This window comes from Hippocampus guttulatus, chromosome 9 (assembly GCF_054856545.1).
Source record: "Hippocampus guttulatus isolate MCC_2025c chromosome 9, RoL_Hgut_1.0, whole genome shotgun sequence".
In the NCBI taxonomy this organism is placed as follows: domain Eukaryota; kingdom Metazoa; phylum Chordata; class Actinopteri; order Syngnathiformes; family Syngnathidae; genus Hippocampus; species Hippocampus guttulatus.
The window spans coordinates 1,546,958-1,566,676 of NC_141269.1; the positions used below are offsets into that span (position 1 = coordinate 1,546,958).

The 19,719-nt window shown below is 45.6% G+C and overlaps 2 protein-coding genes and 1 long non-coding RNA gene across 5 annotated transcripts; 1 reads left to right on the forward strand and 2 right to left on the reverse strand.

Moving 5' to 3' along the window:
• Positions 1 to 323: 323 nt before the first annotated feature.
• man2b1 (mannosidase, alpha, class 2B, member 1) lies at positions 324 to 9,976 on the forward strand. Of its 2 annotated transcripts, XM_086120534.1 has the most exons (22): positions 324 to 445; positions 1,220 to 1,322; positions 2,549 to 2,722; positions 2,807 to 3,000; positions 3,381 to 3,513; positions 3,771 to 3,916; positions 4,097 to 4,296; positions 4,363 to 4,483; positions 4,563 to 4,641; positions 4,703 to 4,812; positions 5,435 to 5,542; positions 5,604 to 5,903; positions 6,048 to 6,145; positions 6,210 to 6,330; positions 7,018 to 7,136; positions 7,208 to 7,309; positions 7,426 to 7,513; positions 8,392 to 8,472; positions 8,828 to 9,052; positions 9,210 to 9,359; positions 9,473 to 9,575; positions 9,651 to 9,976. In XM_086120534.1, the coding sequence occupies exons 1-22, from the start codon at positions 332 to 334 to the stop codon at positions 9,752 to 9,754; spliced, it is 2,973 nt and encodes a 990-aa protein (XP_085976660.1). In that variant the 5' UTR covers positions 324 to 331; the 3' UTR covers positions 9,755 to 9,976. The 2 variants fall into 2 exon arrangements, 1 of the variants encoding a protein (XP_085976660.1); XR_015101872.1 differs by lacking the exon at positions 9,651 to 9,976 and having other exon boundaries at positions 9,217 to 9,359.
• On the reverse strand, positions 2,847 to 7,082 carry LOC147199739 (uncharacterized). The gene is made up of 3 exons (XR_015101873.1): positions 6,977 to 7,082; positions 3,365 to 3,572; positions 2,847 to 2,984 (listed from the first exon to the last, which is right to left on the reverse strand). It is a non-coding gene; the product is annotated as an uncharacterized LOC147199739 (long non-coding RNA).
• A 251-nt stretch (positions 9,977 to 10,227) lies between the features above and the next one.
• trmt1 (tRNA methyltransferase 1) lies at positions 10,228 to 19,512 on the reverse strand. 2 transcript variants are annotated; one of them, XM_086120757.1, is made up of 16 exons: positions 19,343 to 19,512; positions 18,021 to 18,246; positions 17,371 to 17,560; positions 16,899 to 17,086; positions 15,498 to 15,613; positions 15,281 to 15,393; positions 14,909 to 15,057; positions 14,162 to 14,245; positions 14,023 to 14,092; positions 13,068 to 13,202; positions 12,895 to 12,980; positions 11,684 to 11,792; positions 10,952 to 11,028; positions 10,762 to 10,881; positions 10,538 to 10,652; positions 10,228 to 10,456 (listed from the first exon to the last, which is right to left on the reverse strand). In XM_086120757.1, the coding sequence occupies exons 2-16, from the start codon at positions 18,218 to 18,220 to the stop codon at positions 10,382 to 10,384; spliced, it is 1,827 nt and encodes a 608-aa protein (XP_085976883.1). In that variant the 5' UTR covers positions 18,221 to 18,246; positions 19,343 to 19,512; the 3' UTR covers positions 10,228 to 10,381. The 2 variants fall into 2 exon arrangements, with proteins under 2 accessions (XP_085976883.1, XP_085976882.1); XM_086120756.1 differs by having other exon boundaries at positions 18,021 to 18,329; positions 19,343 to 19,506.
• Between the last annotated feature and the right edge of the window lie 207 nt (positions 19,513 to 19,719).

The window sequence follows — 19,719 nt, forward strand, 5'->3', positions numbered from 1 at the left end:
AACCGATTTCTCGTAGCAGCGTGACTTTCCTTTTTAAAAAATCTTGTAACAGTATTATTTCAAAAGAAAAATATGAACCCGTGAAATACGGTATTCCTACTTTTTCTCCAAAAGGAAATTATGACTTTCTTGTTGAAATAAAGTCAGTAACGTGAGTTCTGGGAGATGGAACAAACGCAACCGTTATTGTCTAGATATTGCAATTATGACTAATATCGTAAATTATATTTTTCTCTCAACGTATAAAAGATTGGGGGGTCAGGAAATCGCTTGTCACATGACACCTGGAACGTAAACACACATCACATGACTTTGACTTTCATTTGCCAACATGGCGGCGGGCTGCTGTCGGCTCCTTTCGCTCCTTTTGCTGCTCTGTGAAATTTGTTTCAGTTTGCCAGTCGACCGCCACGAAAATCTACGCGAGGACAAATGCGGCTATCAGGTGAGACACTTCTGGGCGCTTTTTTGTGACATCATGCCGCGTTCAAGGCCATATATTTGAAAGGAAACTTGGGAAAAAACGACTTTTCAGTCATTTTATGACTAAAATCGTCCATTCAAGCTCTGTGAACTGGAAATAGACACGCAGACGGTTCATTTTTTCGGTTAGGTCTAACCATTTTATGAAAACTGTTATGCTGTCGCGGATGATATTGATTGCTGTTTAGATTAGATGTGTAATCCCACATCTTTTTTCTCAAATAATAACAATAGAGTTCCATTTTAAAATTTTAAATAAAACAGTGCGAACGTCGAATATTGAACACAACCATCACTCTTGATGAATTTGCACGATTCTGTTCTTGACCAGTATGACTGCACTATTGCATACTTTATATTGATTGAATAAATGTTTATTTCGAACATGCAGTAAAAAAAAAAGTAGCAACAGTCCGAAAGGGGGTGTCAAGAAGTCAAAGGTGTTGTTTGACCAACCTTCCCCCTCCAGCGTGACTTAAGATAAATGATCCAATCATGTTGCCCGATGAGTGTCTGGACATTGTGACATACCAAAGCGATGTTTTTGTGATACTGTCGCTTCCAACTACAGGGACAAATTCCGTGTGAGGTTTTAACACACAGCCGGCAAGGTCAATTCGTTTGTTTTTGTTGTGCAAAAAAAAAACAAAAAACATACTCCTTTATTAGTTGTTTGTATGTGCATTATTGCCATTTATGTTGGGATGTGCGTACATACTCATTTGTTTGTTTGCAGTCCTGTCACGCTACAAAGGCGTCCATGCTGAACGTCCACCTGGTTCCGCACACGCACGACGACGTGGGCTGGCTCAAGACCGTGGACCAGTACTTCTACGGAGGTCTGAACAGCGCGTGCGCACATGCACTTGTGTGATAATAGACGAACCATAAAATGATCATTATCCTCTGTGCAACAGCTAATGATTCACCATCATCATGTTTTCACATGGAGGTTGTAGTGGGGGGGGGGGGGGGGTAGCATTTGTATATATTTTTTCCCTGCTCCATCAGCACTATGCTTGCCCTCAAACAACCAGTTTCAAAGTATTTTGCGATTTTTGCTTTGATTTCCGTGCGGGCATTTGCAGTGAAAAATGGTCAGATTTTTGTATATGATGAAGTATAATATGATTTTTTATCTTTTATCGCTTACATAGTGATTTAATACAGTCATCGACAATTAAACATTTCTTGGCAATTTGAAATTGGAACTCATCGCATGTCCTCAAAAGCCACTTTCGTTTAATATATGATATCCAATTGATATAAAACCAGAACTGCTTATTGTTTTTAATACGATAATCAGAGTGTATCATCTTAGTAAACGTGTCGTCAAATACTACAGTGTAATACATGTACTCTTTTATCCCATTGATAGTTTATAATCTTGTTTTCTGATGCATATATCGTAGAATATTTTGTGTACATTATGTAACTTGAAAAAATGCATCATAAAATGGCTTGCATAAAAACAAGGGGAAAAAAAGCTACATGTAAGAAAACAAAATTGAAAAAAAATTCTCCCAAAATTATATAAATGAAAAAAAAAAACCAATCACATAATTAACTAATCAACAGCCAGTTTTAATTCGGGATGGTTTTATGTGTCTCTCTGCATATTTCTGACCCAGATTTTTGAAAATGTTTTGACTTTTTTTCCGTTTTCATGTTTTAAGTTTGACCTTGTGCAATACAGATTTGACCATAATTGATAGCGACGATGTTGATGTGAAAAAACTCCCACATGTAGCTGAACCTTACCTTCAATTTTTAAAGATGACTAAATGAATTGCATATGCTATTAGTGTGATGATGACAACGTGCTGCACTAGACAAAAACAACGAGGGCAGAACAAAATGGAAACATTTGTTGAACATAAATAAATAAAAAGGAGCAAATCATGTCGAAAAAACGTAGCGGCTCACTATTGTTTTTGAACACAGTCAGAATTGTACCGTTTTCTTCAACTTTCAGTTGAAAGTTGTTCCCAGTAGAGTGACGTCCTTTTAGCAAGAGATGTGCGCAAAATGCAGGCCGCTTTCAGGCGTCCTTGTTGGTGTGTAGACCGTAACGACATCCAGCACGCCGGCGTGCAGTACATCCTGGACTCTGTGGTGGAAGAACTGAGGAAGAACCCCGACCGAAGGTTCATCTACGTGGAGACTGCCTTCTTCTACCGTTGGTGGCGTCGCCAGAGCTCCGACATGCAGCGGACGGTCAAGCAGCTGGTCAACCAAGGTGCGTCCCCGCTTGGATTCCTTCGACCGGAACAATCCTGGGGGAACGCCTCTCGCCCACCTTGCATCCCCTTCCTTACCCCAGGCCGACTGGAGTTCGTTAACGGCGGCTGGTGCATGAGCGACGAGGCCACCACCCACTACAGCGCCGTTGTGGACCAGATGACCATGGGCCTCAGGTTCCTCAACCAGACCTTCGGGCCTTGCGGTCGGCCCCGGGTGGCCTGGCACATTGATCCCTTTGGACACGCCCGAGAGCACGCCTCCATGTTTGCGCAGGTAGAAACAAATAAACAAACAAAAAAAAAAAATCACATGCCTTAAGATTGAATATAGCCTCGCTTAACTCCGCCTTTGCGTTTCTGCCAAAAACAGCAAGGAATACCAAGGCAGCTCGCTACATTGCTAACATGACTTGCGGATGATGGAGCATTGCCAAAAACGAAATGTCACCGGTTCGATGTTTTGATGTTGTTTTTTTAACCTACAATCAATTCAAACGAGTGATGATCAACTTAACCTGATGATTGCAGCCACAAGTGTTTAGTTTTTTTTCCATCACTGCAAACTTTACCGCTTGAGTGTCAAAATAATACCGCCTCAACCTCAATTTGAGAAGGAAAAAAATCCTTGAAAAAGTCACCCATGTCCTGCTCCAGATGGGTTACGACGGCTTTTTCTTCGGGCGAGTGGACTACCAGGACCGGTCCCGGCGGATGCGGGCCAAAGAGCAGGAGCTGCTGTGGAGGGCATCTGACAGCATCAGCCCACCGTTGGCCGACCTCTTCACCGGTAACGGAACAAATTGGCAGCCCGTGGGCGTGATCCGATCTTTCGCGGCTTTTCTCATCCTAGAAATAATGACAATCAAATGCAGGTCATTTTGTTTCCTTTGTGATGTGCGAGTTGAACCACGAGCATAAAACCAAGGGACTGTACATCCTAAACCGCGATTTGAGATTGTATAGTGATGTGGTTTCACCCGAATAGGCGGCCTGAGGGCAACCCTAACGAGTTTTGACACCCCCCGGTCTTCCCCGCCCTGACAGGGATTCTTCCCAATGGGTACAACCCCCCCGAGGGCTTCTGCTGGGACCAGTCCTGCGACGACCCACCCATCAAGGACGATCCCGACCTGGAGGACTACAACGTGAATGACGTGGTGGAACGCTTCCTCAACATCGCAAAAAGTCAGGTGAGAGCACTTGAAGCGGGGCTTCACAAACCCCTCCGAGCGGAGGAATTTTTCTCAGGGCTCACTCCAAATCCGAACCCCTATCACACATAACGACCATGGATCGTGTAGGAATTCAAAAGTCTTAATGGAGAGAAACTGTCGCTACGTGGTGAGAATCAAGTCTTCCTCCCGGCCCAGTCTCTGGTGTACAAGTCCGATCACATCATCATGACCATGGGCTCGGACTTCCAGTACGAGAACGCCAACCTGTGGTACAAGAACCTGGACAAGTTGATCCGCTACGTCAACGCCCGGCAGTCCAACGGAAGCCGCGTCAACGTCCTCTACTCCACGCCCTCCTGTTACCTCCAAGAGCTCCATCGGGCCAACCTCTCCTGGTAGGACCCAAATGCTAGCCCGCGAGCGGGGGGGACGGCGTAGAACCGTTCTGGGTTTCCGCACAGGGCCCTCAAGACCGATGACTTCTTTCCGTATGCGGACGACGCCCACGACTTCTGGACGGGTTACTTCAGCAGTCGGCCGGCCCTGAAACGCTACGAGAGGCTCAGCAACAGCAACCTGCAGGTGGGTTCCCGGATCAGATCCAGATTCTGGAAAATGGAAACCACTCAAATGTGAGGATCTTTTTTTTTTTTTTTTTTAGACCTGTAACCAGCTGGAGGTTCTCGGCGGCCAGGCTTCTACTAGTGGACCCTTCGGCCAGGGCGACAGCCTGACCTTGAGTAAGTCAAAATGATTCCCTTTGCCTTTGTCAAATCTGACCGCTCATTCTTCCCGGTCCAGGGAGAGCCATGGCGGTAGCTCAGCACCACGACGCCGTGTCAGGAACCGAAAAGCAGCATGTCGCCAACGATTACGCCCGGAGACTTGCCGACGGCTGGCAACGTTGTCAGGTACAGTGGACGTCACACTTCAGGAATAGCGGCACGCTAATGGAGATCCTCAATGGGGTTCAGGTCTGGGAGATGTCAAGTCTAACCCCCATTGAGTAAAGATGTGCATTTACTGGATTTTTTCCTCTATTTCGCTGTTCGGTTTGAAAGGCAATGCCGACGTGTAAGATGCAAAGGAATTTTCTGGTGGTGTCAGTGAGGGCTGAACAGCAGAAAAGCTCGACGCAGGACGAAGTCGAACCAGGCGCGTCATGCAGAAAGCATCTGTATGGAAGCCCGGACCGGGGTGGAAAGTTTCATAGCTGACATCTCCGGGCCCATTTTGTCGAAAGCAGTTGCACGATATTTTCTTGAGTATCGTGGGAATGTAGACTCTCAATGGGGTTCGGGTCTGGATGGAAATTTGTGGCTCCGAAAACCACTAACATTGTGAAAATCCAACGATACCGATTTCACACGAGTGAAGATTCTCGATGGGTTTCGGGTCTGGGTGAGGTTTTGCGCATCCTTGAAGCTGGCAATTTGAGGTTTTTCCCTCAGTCGGCTATTTTATGCGCGTCGTCTCTCTGATGCGTCAATTTTGACGGAAACGTTGTCAGTTGATGGTTCTTGCCGTCTCCAGGTTGTGGTCAGCAACAGTCTCGCTGCTTTGAGTGGCTCCACTGCTGAGCGGGTGTACTGCGACAGCCTCAACATCAGCGTGTGTCCCATCACCGAGTCCAGCAAAAAGGTAACAAAAACGGCTTTGATTCTTGCCGTCAACTTTCCTGATGCACGGCTGCCTCCTCCAGTTCTCCGTGAACGTCTTCAACCCCCTGGCTCGGCCCGTCTCCTGGCCCGTCAGGCTTCCGGTCAACGGCACAACGTATGTGGTGGCCGACGCTAACGGCAAGGCTGTGGACTGCGAGGTGATTCCGATCTCGGGGACCACGCGGGACGTGAGGAGGAACCGCGGCTTCGCCGTCAACGAGCTCCTCTTCCGGGTCCGAGCCCCGCCGCTGGGCTTCAGCACCTACTCGGTGTCCCTGCTCCAGGACGGGCCTCCGCTGGCCTCTACGGGCTACCATGTGCCCAAATCCATCTGGAACAAGGTACAGTATGAGGTCACAGTAGGGAATTTCTTTTTTATTTTATTCTCATTTATTTATTTATTGAAAGAGCCAACCTGTCATGTACTTGAAGCAGGATGTAGGTACAGTCCAACCAGAACGACAGATTTTTTTTGATATCTACAGTATCTACGCGTGACCTTTGACCCAACGACGGGCCTCCTGAGCGGCCTGGACAACTTGGAGACCAAGCAGAGCATCGGCCTGACACAAAACTTCTACTGGTAGGTCATCATCACGATCAAGTGAACCAAATGATGAATATTTGTGTGACCTCAACACTTGCAGGTACAACGCCAGCGACGGAAACAACTCAAACAGCAACCAGCCCTCAGGGGCATACATCTTCCGACCCAACTCCTCCACGCCGTTTGTCATCAGCAAGACGGCCAAGACGGAGACAATACAGGCACGGATTGTTACGCTTTTTCAAATTTTGAATTCAGAAGCCAGTTTTATGTCGCTAACGTGATATTTAGTCAACAGATCCACAGGAAAATCTCAAAAAGCCATGCCTGGAAAACACACAAGTCTGCCATTTTGAAATGTTAACAACATATCCTATTGGCAACGGTAAATTACGTAATCATTACTTTCGTCATTGCCTGTGGGTGGAGCCTGGCAGCAAAGTTCAATGACTTGAAAAACTAACTCAATAAATACAACTCCACTACAGGATTGCAGGCACTTTTTGGAAAATCTAGCCCCTCAAGACAGTTTCACTGAGCAACCTAAAATTGCGTAGGCCTGTCTGTCATAAGCAGACGTCCAAAAAGTCTCAACAAGCCATGCCTGGAAAAAAACAAAACAAAAAAAAAAACACAGCAAAGCTGGCATTGTGGTTCGAAGCGGCCATTTTTGGCTCCATTTGGGGGAACGTGGTGTCGTCATGCCCTTCGGGGTCTTTTGGGAAAATTCTTCCCTCAAAGCTAGTGACTTGGCGATACTGGTGAGAAACATGAAACTTGGGAGGCATGACAATCAAGAGGAGCCCCGTGAAAAATTCTCTTGGACACATGGCAAAAAAACCCTAAATCAAACCAACAGCAACATACCTCAGCTCAACTCCTACCAGCATGGTCTTTCCCCTTCTCAGACGTCAGTGATGCAGGAAGTGAGGCAGTGGTTCGCCCCGTGGGTGTCTCAGGTGGTTCGTCTCCATACCGACAGTCGGGTTCTAGAGCTCGAGTGGACCGTGGGCCCGATTCCCATCGAGTGAGTGGGGCCGGCCTACGATTTGTGTCCGTGGGATCGTTGGGGAAATCACGTCCATCTTCTTTCATCAGCGACGACTTGGGCAAGGAGGTGATCACTCGCTTGGACACGGACATCAAGTCTTCGGGAATCTTTTTCACCGACTCCAACGGGAGAGAAGTTCTGCAGAGGAAGTAAGTCGTCAAGTTCTTTCCAATGACTCTCAGCTGTGCTTAATCGGTATTCAGCGAACACTGAATGGAGATGTTCAATTGTGCTCACGGTGATGACTTTTGTTGCGGGCCCGCAGGAAAGACTTTCGACCCACTTGGAACCTGAAACAGTCAGAGCCCATCGCCGGGAACTACTACCCGATCAACTCCCGTGCCTTCATCAAGGTGCGTTGCATGTGCTCAGTAGAATGGGTAATTGCACATTGTTAGGGCATATCCCGTTTCAATTTTCCCAGAGCTTAAAAGAAAATCATTTTGACATGGACACAGGAAACAAAGTCTGATCATTAAATGTTAGCAAACTATGTAAGCATAGATAGCTAAAGAACATCATGTGAATTAAAAAAACAAATACGAACCTGGGATTGGATGTCTGGATTCTTAAAAAAAACAAAAACAGATCCTTGGCATTGAATGAGTTAAACTAAACTAAGCTAGGCTATGGGTGCTACGTTGGCTTCGGGTCATCACATTTACAGGGCACGTGGTACTGCATCTGATGATGACATTGGTGTGTCAGGAGTAGTATGCACACTTGAACATTTTCAAAACTTGAACATGTTAAAATGGAAATGTTCATCTAATTGCTAAGCTAACAGCTTGGCTAGCCCGCAACTTGAAATTCAAGTATTTTTTTGCAAATGCTAGCATTAGCATTATGCTTAGCTTGTACCCAGTTAGTCATATTGAATCAACGTCTCTTTTTTCCATTTGGGGGTAACAGTCAAGTTTCTTGAGTTTTCCTGAACCAGGAACTCACACAGCAGCTTGTCCGTTTCATTTCCTGGTTTGTCACTTCCTCTTCCTGTTCTCTCCACCTGAGTGATCCTCAATGTTTCAACGGATACTCAAAAAGCCTTAAAAAGCACTGTATTGAATCTAAAAACGCGGCTTTAAGTGGCATGAGCATGTCTTACGTCAATTGTTGACACCTCGCTTGGGACATGGTAACCATCTGCAACTCCTCAAATGTTTTACATAACGCACCCACAATCATTTGGAAAATTTTGTAGAAACGTGTCCGTGTGTGTGTGTGTTGCCAGGATGACAAGGACCAACTCACTGTGGTGACGGATCGCTCTCAGGGTGGAGGCAGCATCCAAAACGGCTCCCTGGAGATCATGGTCACATTCCATACACACACACACACACACATGAACACAACAGTGAAGTAAATGCTCAAACATGCACAGAAATAAACCAAAAACACATCATCTCACACACACACAAGCACATACATAAACACACAGACGGATACACGTGTAAACACACACCTAAAAACAAAAAACAACACACAAACACATGATGACAAACGGGTTGAGAAATGAAAAAAAAAAACCCACACAATCCAACACATTAAACCATGGAAAGCAACTCGCACGCATAACCACACAAAAATAACATGCCAATTAAAAAATATAAGACCAAGAAACACCACCCAGACATCACATCCATGTAGTTGCGTCGCCCCAACAACAGCTCCACCGCCGGCTGCTGTACGACGACGTCCGCGGCGTGGCCGAACCCCTCAACGAGACTTCCGACGTCTTCCCAGAGGGTCTGGTTGTGCGCGGCCGCCTGCTGCTCTCCCTGAACCACCCGGCCAGCGCCGCCGACATGCATCGCCCCCTAGCCGAGGAGGCGGTACTGCAGCCGCTGCTCACTTTTACTGAGGGCCAGCTGCACCCAAATACGAGACTGGAGGTGAGTGATGGAAATGGAAAATATCTTTCTTTAATCACCGGCTATTGTGTCTCAGAATACCCCCCCCCCCCTCCCGCATAAAGTTATGATTTCCTGAATTCACCCACCCCCTTCATTTGTATTTTACTTCGACGAAAAACAAGAAATAAAAATGTAGTTCTCAGGACTACAGGCTGCACTGCCCCCTGCTGTCCATCTCCTAACACTGAGCCAGTGGGACGACAAGTCGGTCCTGCTCAGGTTGGAGCATCAGTTCCAGAGCTGGGAAAGCAAAGCCAACTCACAACCGGTCACGGTCGACCTGCAGGTTATTTACTACATTCCCAATTCCGACATTGAGAAACGACACACATGCTCAGGTACTTTGAATTCTGAAAGTATACTTTTATAGCGTCATCTGGTGATTTTGCTTCCGCGCAGAAGCTGTTTTCCACTCTGGAGGTGACGGGCGTGTCCGAACTCAACCTGTCAGCTAATCAGTGGAAAGAAGAGATGAAGCGTTTCAATTGGAGACCGCAGGCTGGTACGTGGTGGCATGACTTGAGGCAATCTTGTCCCCCCCCCCCCCCCTCCTTTTTTATTTTTATTTTTTCTCCAGTTGAAAAGCAGATGAAAAAGTCATTGGAGGACCCCTCCGTGTGGGAGGTCACCTTGCGCCCGATGGAAATCCGAACCTTCCTGCTCAGAGCGAATCTCAGATAGCCAATCCTGCGCCGGCTTGGTCAAGATGAAAACGTGGCGGCCATTCTCCAGCAACTCCTGAGCCACAAAACTGGGGAAAAACTACACCGCCACAAAACCTCATGAGACACGAGAAGAAAAGTGACATGAGCTACCATTTTTCACCTAATGTGATAAACGCTTTTATATTGATTTTATATCATTCAAAAAAATGCAGTGGGAAATAAAAGTCAATCATTTTTACTTGTTAGTTGCCCAACATTTTCCACTTTTTTATTCCACTAAAAATGTTGTGTTCCTTCATACTTGCTGGACACTATTAGGAACACCTGCGCAATCAAAGAGAACCAAAGATTCTGGAGGGGTTTCTTTTTAAACAAAAAAATATTGTTTTTTTAAAATCAGTACTACTCTGATCGTTGCAAAGGCAGAATGTTTATATTTGCTTGTGCAATGTTACCCAATGAGGTATACTAAAAATGACCACTGACAAATTTCAAGTTATAAGTCAGGCTTTATTGGACCGTTACAACAGTCAGAGCCCCAAAAAAACAATAGTAATTTAAAAAAAACTTTTTTTGATTGTGAAACTCAACTGACTTTACCGCCTCTCCAAAATAACTACGAACATTTTTTTTTTGTCTTAATTCACTCCATTTTCTCTTGGGTGATGCAGTCGGGGTCATGCGAGTATGAGCATTCGTCGCCATACGTGCACGTGCCCTGAAACAAAGATAAACGTTGACCAGCCGAGTTCAGTGTGAAAGGCACCGACAAATCAATCTTGTACACGGGAGAACCGACCTGTTTGAACTTTTTGCAGGGGAAGCTCTCGGGCTGAGACGAGTCTGTAATCTGGCCCTTGCGCTTATTCTGGTTCTTCATGCGCCTCTGCTGCAGGTTGTTGGAGATGCCGCCACTAGGGGGCCCAAACACAACCAAGCAGAGGACAAAAAGACACATTTGTACTTTGTGGGGACCTGAACACCTTGCAGTACGAATACAGTGGCTAGGGATCGTTTTATTACCCTGCTTTTGCTCTGGCTTTAGGTCCCCAAAAGGCCTGCGGGTTCTCCTGGAAGCGGGTCAGGTGGCGCTGACGGGACTGGGGGTTGGCGTCGGCCCGGACGGTGAAACACGCTTCAAAGCTGAAAACAAATAAATACAGTGAACAAAACGGCCGACGGAGCAAATGCCCATCGGTGAATTTCGTCTCACCTGGGCTCGGTGGACAGGATCTTAAAGGCGGGCGTCATTTCCGAGAGCTTCTCCCGTTTCACCGGGTTGCTCTTCTCCTGCGGACAGGATGCAAATTAGCTTAAGAAAGTTTTTTTTTTTTAAAGCCCTCCGCCAATGCTTAAGTATCATGGGAGAGTAGAGAAAAGATTCTCAACCACTTTACATTGTGATTCTATTTCAATTAACAGTCTGCATATTATTATTCAAAGCAAAAAAAAAAAAAGAAAAATCTACATTCGTTCATCTCTCCGTGGCAGCGACGTAAATGAGAGGCGGAACAATTAAATGCTCTTCTAGCTGGCAGAAGGTACCATGAACCCACGCAACCACCTGTTGCAGTTCAGACTACAGAATCCACGGACAGATTTCACACGCTTGAAAACTCATAACTTAGCGACGATTTGATTTCAGCCGAGTCAAAAAAAAACACACCTGTGGTGAAGACTCTCCACAACAACCCGAGCTAAACTTAGCTTCTGCCGAAAATACAAAGACCTTCAACAGTTGAGATGTATCCGCCAAGTTCAACACGCAGTACATCCTTGACACCAATTACAACTTTCCTATTATCCAGGCGCCACCTGATGGCATCTTTGGGCATAATAGAAAGTGTGAAAAATAAAATAACCCAAGACCCAAAAGATGTGACGATTTTTCGACAGATAAATCAAAATAACACCAACAGGTAGCACAGAAGAAAAAACATCTTACCCAGCAGCGCATGACGTCCCAGATGGCGGCGGGCGGTGCGTCCGTCTTGATGGCATTTTTGCAGGCGTGTGAGAGGGAAACTCTGTGACCGGCATGCAGCAGCGCAGATCTGAACACGAGTAAACGCTTCCTTAATGAGGCGGCAAACATTTCAGAGATACTCAGTCAAAAGTATCGAGCACAAGTTGGCACGCCCGCTAAAGAGCCCCGTATTCTCCCTAGCAACAGATGAGTGACCCCTAACAGGATTAGAATACAGTAATCCCTCATTTATCACGGTTAATGGGGACCGAAACCACCCGCGATAAACGAAAATCAGTGAAGTAGCGACCCCCCCCCCCCGTATAGGTACATGTACATGTGTATGAGTATAAAAAATATTTATAAGGCCAAATTTAATTCTATACGTGCATGTAGAAATAAATTTTGTAATAATTAACATTACTTAATGCTGTATACATGTATGAATAAGAAAATACAGTAAACATGTACATGTAGTACAGTATATGTTGCTCAATGTGACTCGCTGTTTTGCTGACTTTCGCTGCTTCTCGCAGACCGTTTGCAGACTTTAAAAAAAAAGTTTTTTTTTTTAATGAATATGTTTGAAAAAAAATCCGTGATGCAGCGAAGCCGCGATAAACGAACCGCCGCGAAATAGCAAGGGTTCACGGTCGTTTGTTTTCAAACCGGCTTCATTTGAATTACCGTAGTTATACTTTTGAGCAAGTTTATTCCTATTTTCTTTGTAATTTTTTAAAATGCTTTTGCAAAGTCAAAATTCTAACTTTAAACCCTGGTTGAAACAAATAAAGTGAAACCTAACCTTTGCTTGAAGCCTTAGCCCAAGCTTGAAACCCTCAGACAGGGCTCATTTGAAGCCCTTGTGTCAAACCCTAACCCAGGACTGAAACCCTCATTTAAAACCCTAACCCCTACAAAATGATCATTTGAAATCTTAAACCAGATTTGAAAACCTCGTTGTAGCCTGCGACCTTGATTTGACACCTTAGTTTAAAACTCTGAACCTAATTCGAAACCCAAACCTGCAAACCACTGTCATCATCTCGGACAAATGCGCACGCTTCCTGGACACGTTTTGATAAGTCAGCAATTTCTTCCATATTCAGACCATGCCGTCTCACGTAGAATCGTCACCAATTGACACTTTGTCGCACGGCGGAGCCCAAACGTTGGTTCATGTTGCGTACCTGAACTGCAGCAAAGGTGGCGTATTGCAGTGTATGGTACTGCTCAGACTATCCACCGTATAGTAAAGGGGCGCGTCCTCCAGCTCCTGCTCATCACAAACGAGCAGGTGGTGTCACGCTGACGGGAAGTTGGGAACAACAGCGTGTCGAAAAAAATAATAAAATAAAATTACCTCAGTCACCATACTCAGCATCCCCTCGATGCGCTTGGACGTCTCAAAGCGAGACGGGTTGGTAGAAACGGCGCTCAGAACCTTCTGGACGAAGGGCCGGTCGTGGATGGCTTCTGCCCAGATCGGACCGCCCAGCTGGGAAGAGGCCACACGCGACAGATGAAGCGTTGAGTGCGGGCGTACGACAAAGTTCGATGCATTCGTTCAAAATAAAAAAAAATTATAGTAGAAAAAATAAGAAATACAAGATTCTAATTAAGCAAATTCATCTACATAAATAATCAATTTTGAAAAATTAATCAAAATTCTATTTTGGGTTAAAAAGAAAAATCACACTATCTTGTAATAATAATTTCTCAACATTGAAAATTACAATCTACAAAATGAATTTGGGGTTTGAAAATGGTTTGGGGGAAAAATAAGTAAAATAATACCATTCAATAAAACTGACTCACAATGTAAAAAGTATGACACAAAATAGATATATTTTAAATATCACACCTTTTGACAGTTTTCTTTTAAACAAAAAACACTCAAATGAAAAAAATGTCACGGAAAATGTAAAACTTCAAAATGACATTAATACATTTAAAGCTGAAATTGAAATAGGTTGAAAAAAAATTGTGAGGCACAATTCAAAATGCTTTCAATTACACGACACAAAATAAATTTTAGGCCAAAAACATTTTGTCAATCGCCACGGAGCACAACAAAATAAGAAAACCTTTATTAGTCTCGCAATGGAGAAATTCCCGATTCACAGCAGCAAAGTTATATTTTTGATAAAGTTATCAAATTGAATCATACATATTTTTTAGTGGAGTAAACGATTCCCAAAAAGAATCTTTTTTCTGTTGTTGTCATTTTAGGCTAAAATGTGCCTCGCCGCCAGCGACCTTTCATTTGTTCCCACCCATTTTGAGTGACTTGCACAAAAAGCAGTCAAAATCTTCACCTGATGCCTCTGACCACAGTGCTCGCATGTTGGTCCCACCGGTGGTCCAGTGGCTGCCGAGTACTTCATACTGAAATGGACAAATCACGGTCAGCCGGAGAAACTCGAAGAACAAGTCTCAGGTTCCACGACGTCTCACTGTTTGCCGTTGTCGGTCCTCCTGCCCATCTTCTGCAAGTGGAACGACCCGCAGCCGACACAATTGTAGATCAGAGCCTGTTTGCTGCAACGCATCGGTTCGCCGTTTAACTTGGACGGGCACTTTCAACTAGCGATGGGCAGCTGAAGCTTGAAGAGGCACTTGTGATAGTTTTGGACTCCTCTAGATGGCCCTGTTGCTTTTAACTGTGCTGGCGAGGGCCATGACGGATGGCAAAATTACTCTATGCACCTGTTCATCGTCCTGTATCGAGTTAAAAGCCGAACCTCTCTTTTCAACGTACCCCGTTTACAACATTTCCACCCCTATGACGTTCACATTTCAAAGTCCCGATTTCACGGAATTCATTTTCCATTGGCCGATTTTGCTGACAACCAACAACTTTAGAACATAAATTTCATCACGACCAGATCACCTCCACACACACACACGAAATAGTGAAATCGGCCTTCGTGACAATGAACCGCAGAAAGCTAAATGCCACCGCCACCTTGCTTTTGAACAAGACGTACATCTCTAGATGAGCCAAAATAATTGATACAGTCGCGAGGTCGCTCCGTTTTTCTTCCATTTTTGCCGTCCGTCGCGTTACACTCACGTGATCACATGATGTCGCAAACAAACCACATCAAGTCATATCTCATCTGATCTTGGCAGCACTGACTCGGGCCATCCAGATCCGCAACGATTGTCTTGGTATCGCATCGCGTTCGTGATATACCGTACCTGGCTGAGTTTTTGACGGCGGCTTGACCCGTGAAGACGCGCACAAACACCCGAATGTAGAAGTCCACGCTGACGGACAGCAGCGGCTGAATGTATCGCTGGTGGGCGTTGGCCCGCTGGTCCAAACTGTGCAGGATGATGCGCAGAGCCTGCGGAGAGCAAGACGCTCTTGGATGTGCAATGCTATGACATGCGGCAGATGCGAATTGTCCTTTTACAAAGTCGCGTCAAATTTGAAAAATAATTGCGGGCTTAAAAAAAAAAAAAAAAGATGCTTTCAATGATAACAAGTGAATTCTGGTGTGTTTTCATCGCGCTGCATCACACGCCATTGATTTGACTGACAAAGCTCCCTTTTTGACTGACGCTCACCAGCTCGTGGCAGTACTTGGCTTTGATGGAAACGGAGCCGTATTTGCTGTAGCACGTCTCGCCGCTGTTCCCCGCTAACACGGCCATGTCGGTGCACGTGATGCACAACAGGCCTGCCAGACAAAAAAGATTTGAGTCGATAATACTTGTTCATCGTTACGATGAATTCAAACAACAAAGGACAGCCCCCCCCCCCCCCCCCCACACACACACACACCTCCGTCGCTGATAGACTGCACGGCGGCGTCCAGGAATGAAGCTGGGCTGCCGTATGGATCGAGATCGATGACGTCGTAGCGATCGTTCTTCCCTCGCATCTCGTACATAAGCATGCTGCATAGGAATGAGAAAATCGGTGACAGGAACTGCAAATGTTTCTTTTCAAATTAAGAGAAAATGAATTGGAACATGAAGGAATTTGGCGGCCCGGTAGTCGAGTGGTTAGCGCGTCGACTTCACAGTGCAGAGGTACCGGGTTCAATTCCAGCTCCGGCCTCCCTGTGTGGAGTTTGCACGTTCTCCCCGGACCTGCGTGGGTTTTCTCCGGGTACTACGGTTTCCTCCCACATTCCAAAAATATGCGTGGCAGGCTGATTGAACACTCTAAATCAGGGGTGTCAAACATACGGCCCGCGGGCCGGAACCGGCCCCCGGGGGGTTCGATCAGGCCCGCGGGATAATTTAAAAATGAAAAAAAAAGCATAAAAGACACAAAATGAATATTTTTATTAAGATGCAATTCATGTATTAACCGCTAGTCATTGTTTTCTCTTTCGTTTGTAAAGTGTAGGTGGGGGTTACATTTAGATTTCATATGCACATGTGTAAATGGTTTAAAAAAATCCTTTCTTTATAAATCTTGTTTAATCTTAAAATGCATGACTATATTTTTAAATACTAATTGTTCAAGTTTTGTGCCTTTGTACAATCAGTGGGATCAGTTGCACTGCATATATGTGAATGATAAAATTAAATTGCACATTTGTCGAAGGAAATCTAAGGTGTTTTATGAAATGTAGGTACATTTCAACATTTTCCTCATGTACTTGTGCGTCGCTATATCAAAACAAAGGAAAGACATATTTTGGTTATTTATAGCAGAGTATGGTATAATTTTAATGGTCTGGCCCACTTGACATCGACCGAGGCCGTATGCGGCCCACAATATGAAATGAGTTTGACACCCCTGCTCTAAATTGTCCCTAGGTGTGAATGTGAGCGTGGATGGTTGTTCGTCTCTGCGTGCCCTGCGATTGGCTGGAAACCGATTCAGGGTGTCCCCCGCCTATTGCCCGAAGACGGCTGGGAAAGGCTCCGGCACCCCCCGCGACCACAGTGAGGAGCAAGCGGTTCGGAAAATGAATGAATGAAGGAACTTGTGGGCTTGCGCCTATTCAAAGCTTTTTAATGTCATTTAAGGCGTTAATTCTTCGCAAAATCAATTGAATGACTTGTCAAACTTTTTAATGACCCGGGCAAAACCGATGACAAAACCACCCCCCCCCCCCCCATACAATGTGAGCATAATTTTTTTTTTCCCCTCGGGAAAACGATAAATCTCACGTCGTTCCTAAGAAATGACCGACAAAATGGCCGAGCACGTAACAGGCGGTCCTACCTGGCGTCCTTGCAGGTGGCCTGAAGGATCTCGCCCACCTTGTTGTACTCGGCGTTCCTGGCGATGAGGGCGGCGGCTTTGTAGGAGAAGTCGTTGGCGGTGACGCTCCGAAGGCCCGGCACTTCCAACGCAAAACGCACCGAGCGCAGACCCGACGCCGCTAAGCCTTCCAGGATGCGGAGCCCGTGCTGGAAACACAAAATGGCAGAAAACCCAAACACATTCAAAACCTGCGGTGGGACCGAATCACAAACGGGCAAGTCTGAACCTTCAAGTTTCAAGCAAGTTCCGCACGATCGTGGCAAAAACCCGAGTCTGGTCGGTCGCGTCTGCATTACACGAGCAACTTTAGGTTAAGCTCGCATGACAAGAGTCCTGCCAGATAATTTGGGCAGTTAACAATTAACAGCGGCAATGACAAACATTTGACTGTTTGCGGCGGATCCCAAAAGGGGGCTGGCCGGAATTTTACCTGGCATTTCTGCCCTGCCGTCGCCGTGACAACGGTGTCCCCCTCGACGTTGGTCTTCCCCTCCTGCGGGTCAGCCTCGCTGGGTTCATCCGACAGCGACACCACAACTCGCTCCTTCTCACCGGGCACCAGGATCTTAACGCCACGCTGAGCCAGCACTTCTCTGGAGAACTCCGTGATCACCGCACAACTGGACAAGTCACAACAATGAACTGTTCCTGAAAGACTAAATTCTTTGATGTTCACAAAGAGTTATCAAAGACTCTAAATTTTGGGTCAAGGACTTGCGGTCCTGGGGCCATTTGCGGCCCGCAGAAGGATATTTTGCGGCCCCCTACTTGATACCAACATTTTATGTGACTTTTATGCCACCCCCCCCCCCCTTCCCTCCCTTTTAGTTTTACCAATGTCGTGCTTTTTTTTCTCCTCGATGATGAATAGTTACAAGATTGGATTAGTTGAACGCATTTTTTGTTAAATGCTTGATGCACCCCATACACACCAAAACTAACCGTTGGAAAGTGGCCCAAACATACGTTGATTTTGAAACCCCTGCTCAAAATTCTTATTGACTTTTGCAAAAACACGTCTTAGTTTTAAAGGCGACTAAATTGTCTTTTGTCGTTTGTAAAAATACTACTTATACTTACGTTAAATCTCTATTAAACTCCTGGACCGGGTTGTAAAACACTTCGTTGGCACTGGGAAACAAGATGGAGGCTTTTCCCTCCTTCACCACCGTCTCTCCCGGTAGAAGCCCGATAAGAGGTGACTCCTCCAGGCTCTTGACCATCGCTGGCTTGGCGACGCTAACCGCAGGGTCGGGATTAGCTGTTTTCGGGGGTTCCATAGCACAACCCACGTACCACCGACGCGCTGCGGTGGGCGGGTGTAGGCAAAGGTGGGTGAAGTTGCGCAGGAACAGCCGAGCGGGCCGCACTAGCATAAAGTTACAACACCTGGGCAAGTGACGGGACATATCAAACACTACAAGAAAGGTACACTGAATGCAGACAAACTTGATTGACTGTTGCGATATCCAAAGTCTGGCTGTGGGGCTACTTGTTGCCTGCTGCATGTTTTCAATTTGCCCACCATATCCGTCATCATATTTGAAAAGATTTTTGCATGGCCCAATTCAGTGAGTGACAAGAAATAGTTGTTGAAAGACAGCACATCATACTTGTCATTTTAAATATTTGGAATGAAAATGTCATGTCGTTTTAACCTTTTTCATGTTACAAGGACTTTTCTTGTTTTTTTTTTTTTTTTACAAAATCTTTTCCATGATTTTGTATGGACTCACTATCTTCTCCATGATTTTGTAAAAAGTTGAATGTTGCAAGTTAGCACGATGTCTTCATTTAGACGCCTCACTAATACAAGTAACTTTTTTTGTCCATTTTTGTTGTGTCTCCTCCCACTTCAAGTGCATTTTGTTTTCCAAATCAAATCATCTGCAAACCATTCATTTTTAAGGATACAGTATTACCGGTCAATTATTTTGGCACCATGGTCTGTCGTAGGTTTTGGCCTGATGAACATTTTCAGGATGAGGGTTACGTTTCACATTGAGAGTTCAAATACGCAGGAAACAATCGGGCTCTATGATGTGACATTTCAAACCAAATTTTGACACTATCTAACATATCTGAAAACATGAGCACGTTTACATAGTCGAGACGAAACAGTGCTTACACCCCCAAAAAATCCTGAATGTGAAAAGTATCCTGACAAGAGCACAATGCACTTTGTAACCATTGTGTCCGGTTTAACATACCGCGCGGCATTTCTAAAACCAGCAAAATGTCGAATTAGTGAGATTTGGGAGAGATGTGGTTCCTCCCAAACGTCGCATTTGGACTGCTTGTCACGTGTTTCTTGGCACCGAGCGAATTCGTCAACATGTTATCGTCATGCCCACAAAATGCCCCACCACATTAACTGGTTGCCGTCGCCGAATAAATCTCACCGGAATACGTGTGTCTCCTCACGGTGACAGGTTCGTGTTACTCGGAACTCCGTCCGGATTGATGGTGGGGTTTTTTGAGGGGGTGGGCGGTTTTGCCTCCTCTCATCAGAAGAAGCCGTCACTCTTACGTTAGCACACGGGCACCACCATGTTAGTGGGCCGGCCTACGGAAGCTCGCGCGGCCTTGGGAAAAAAAGCGAAGCGGTGTAACGGCGTAACGTGAGGACGTCCTTCCCCTGCTCAACCGGGCCTACTTTCACTGCGAATGTCTGGAAAACTCATCAACCTGTTGCCATGATAATCTCATTTCATCTTGGAAAATGCAGGCTGGTAAACATCTGAACCCAGACTGTAAGTAGCTGGAATAAAACTCAATT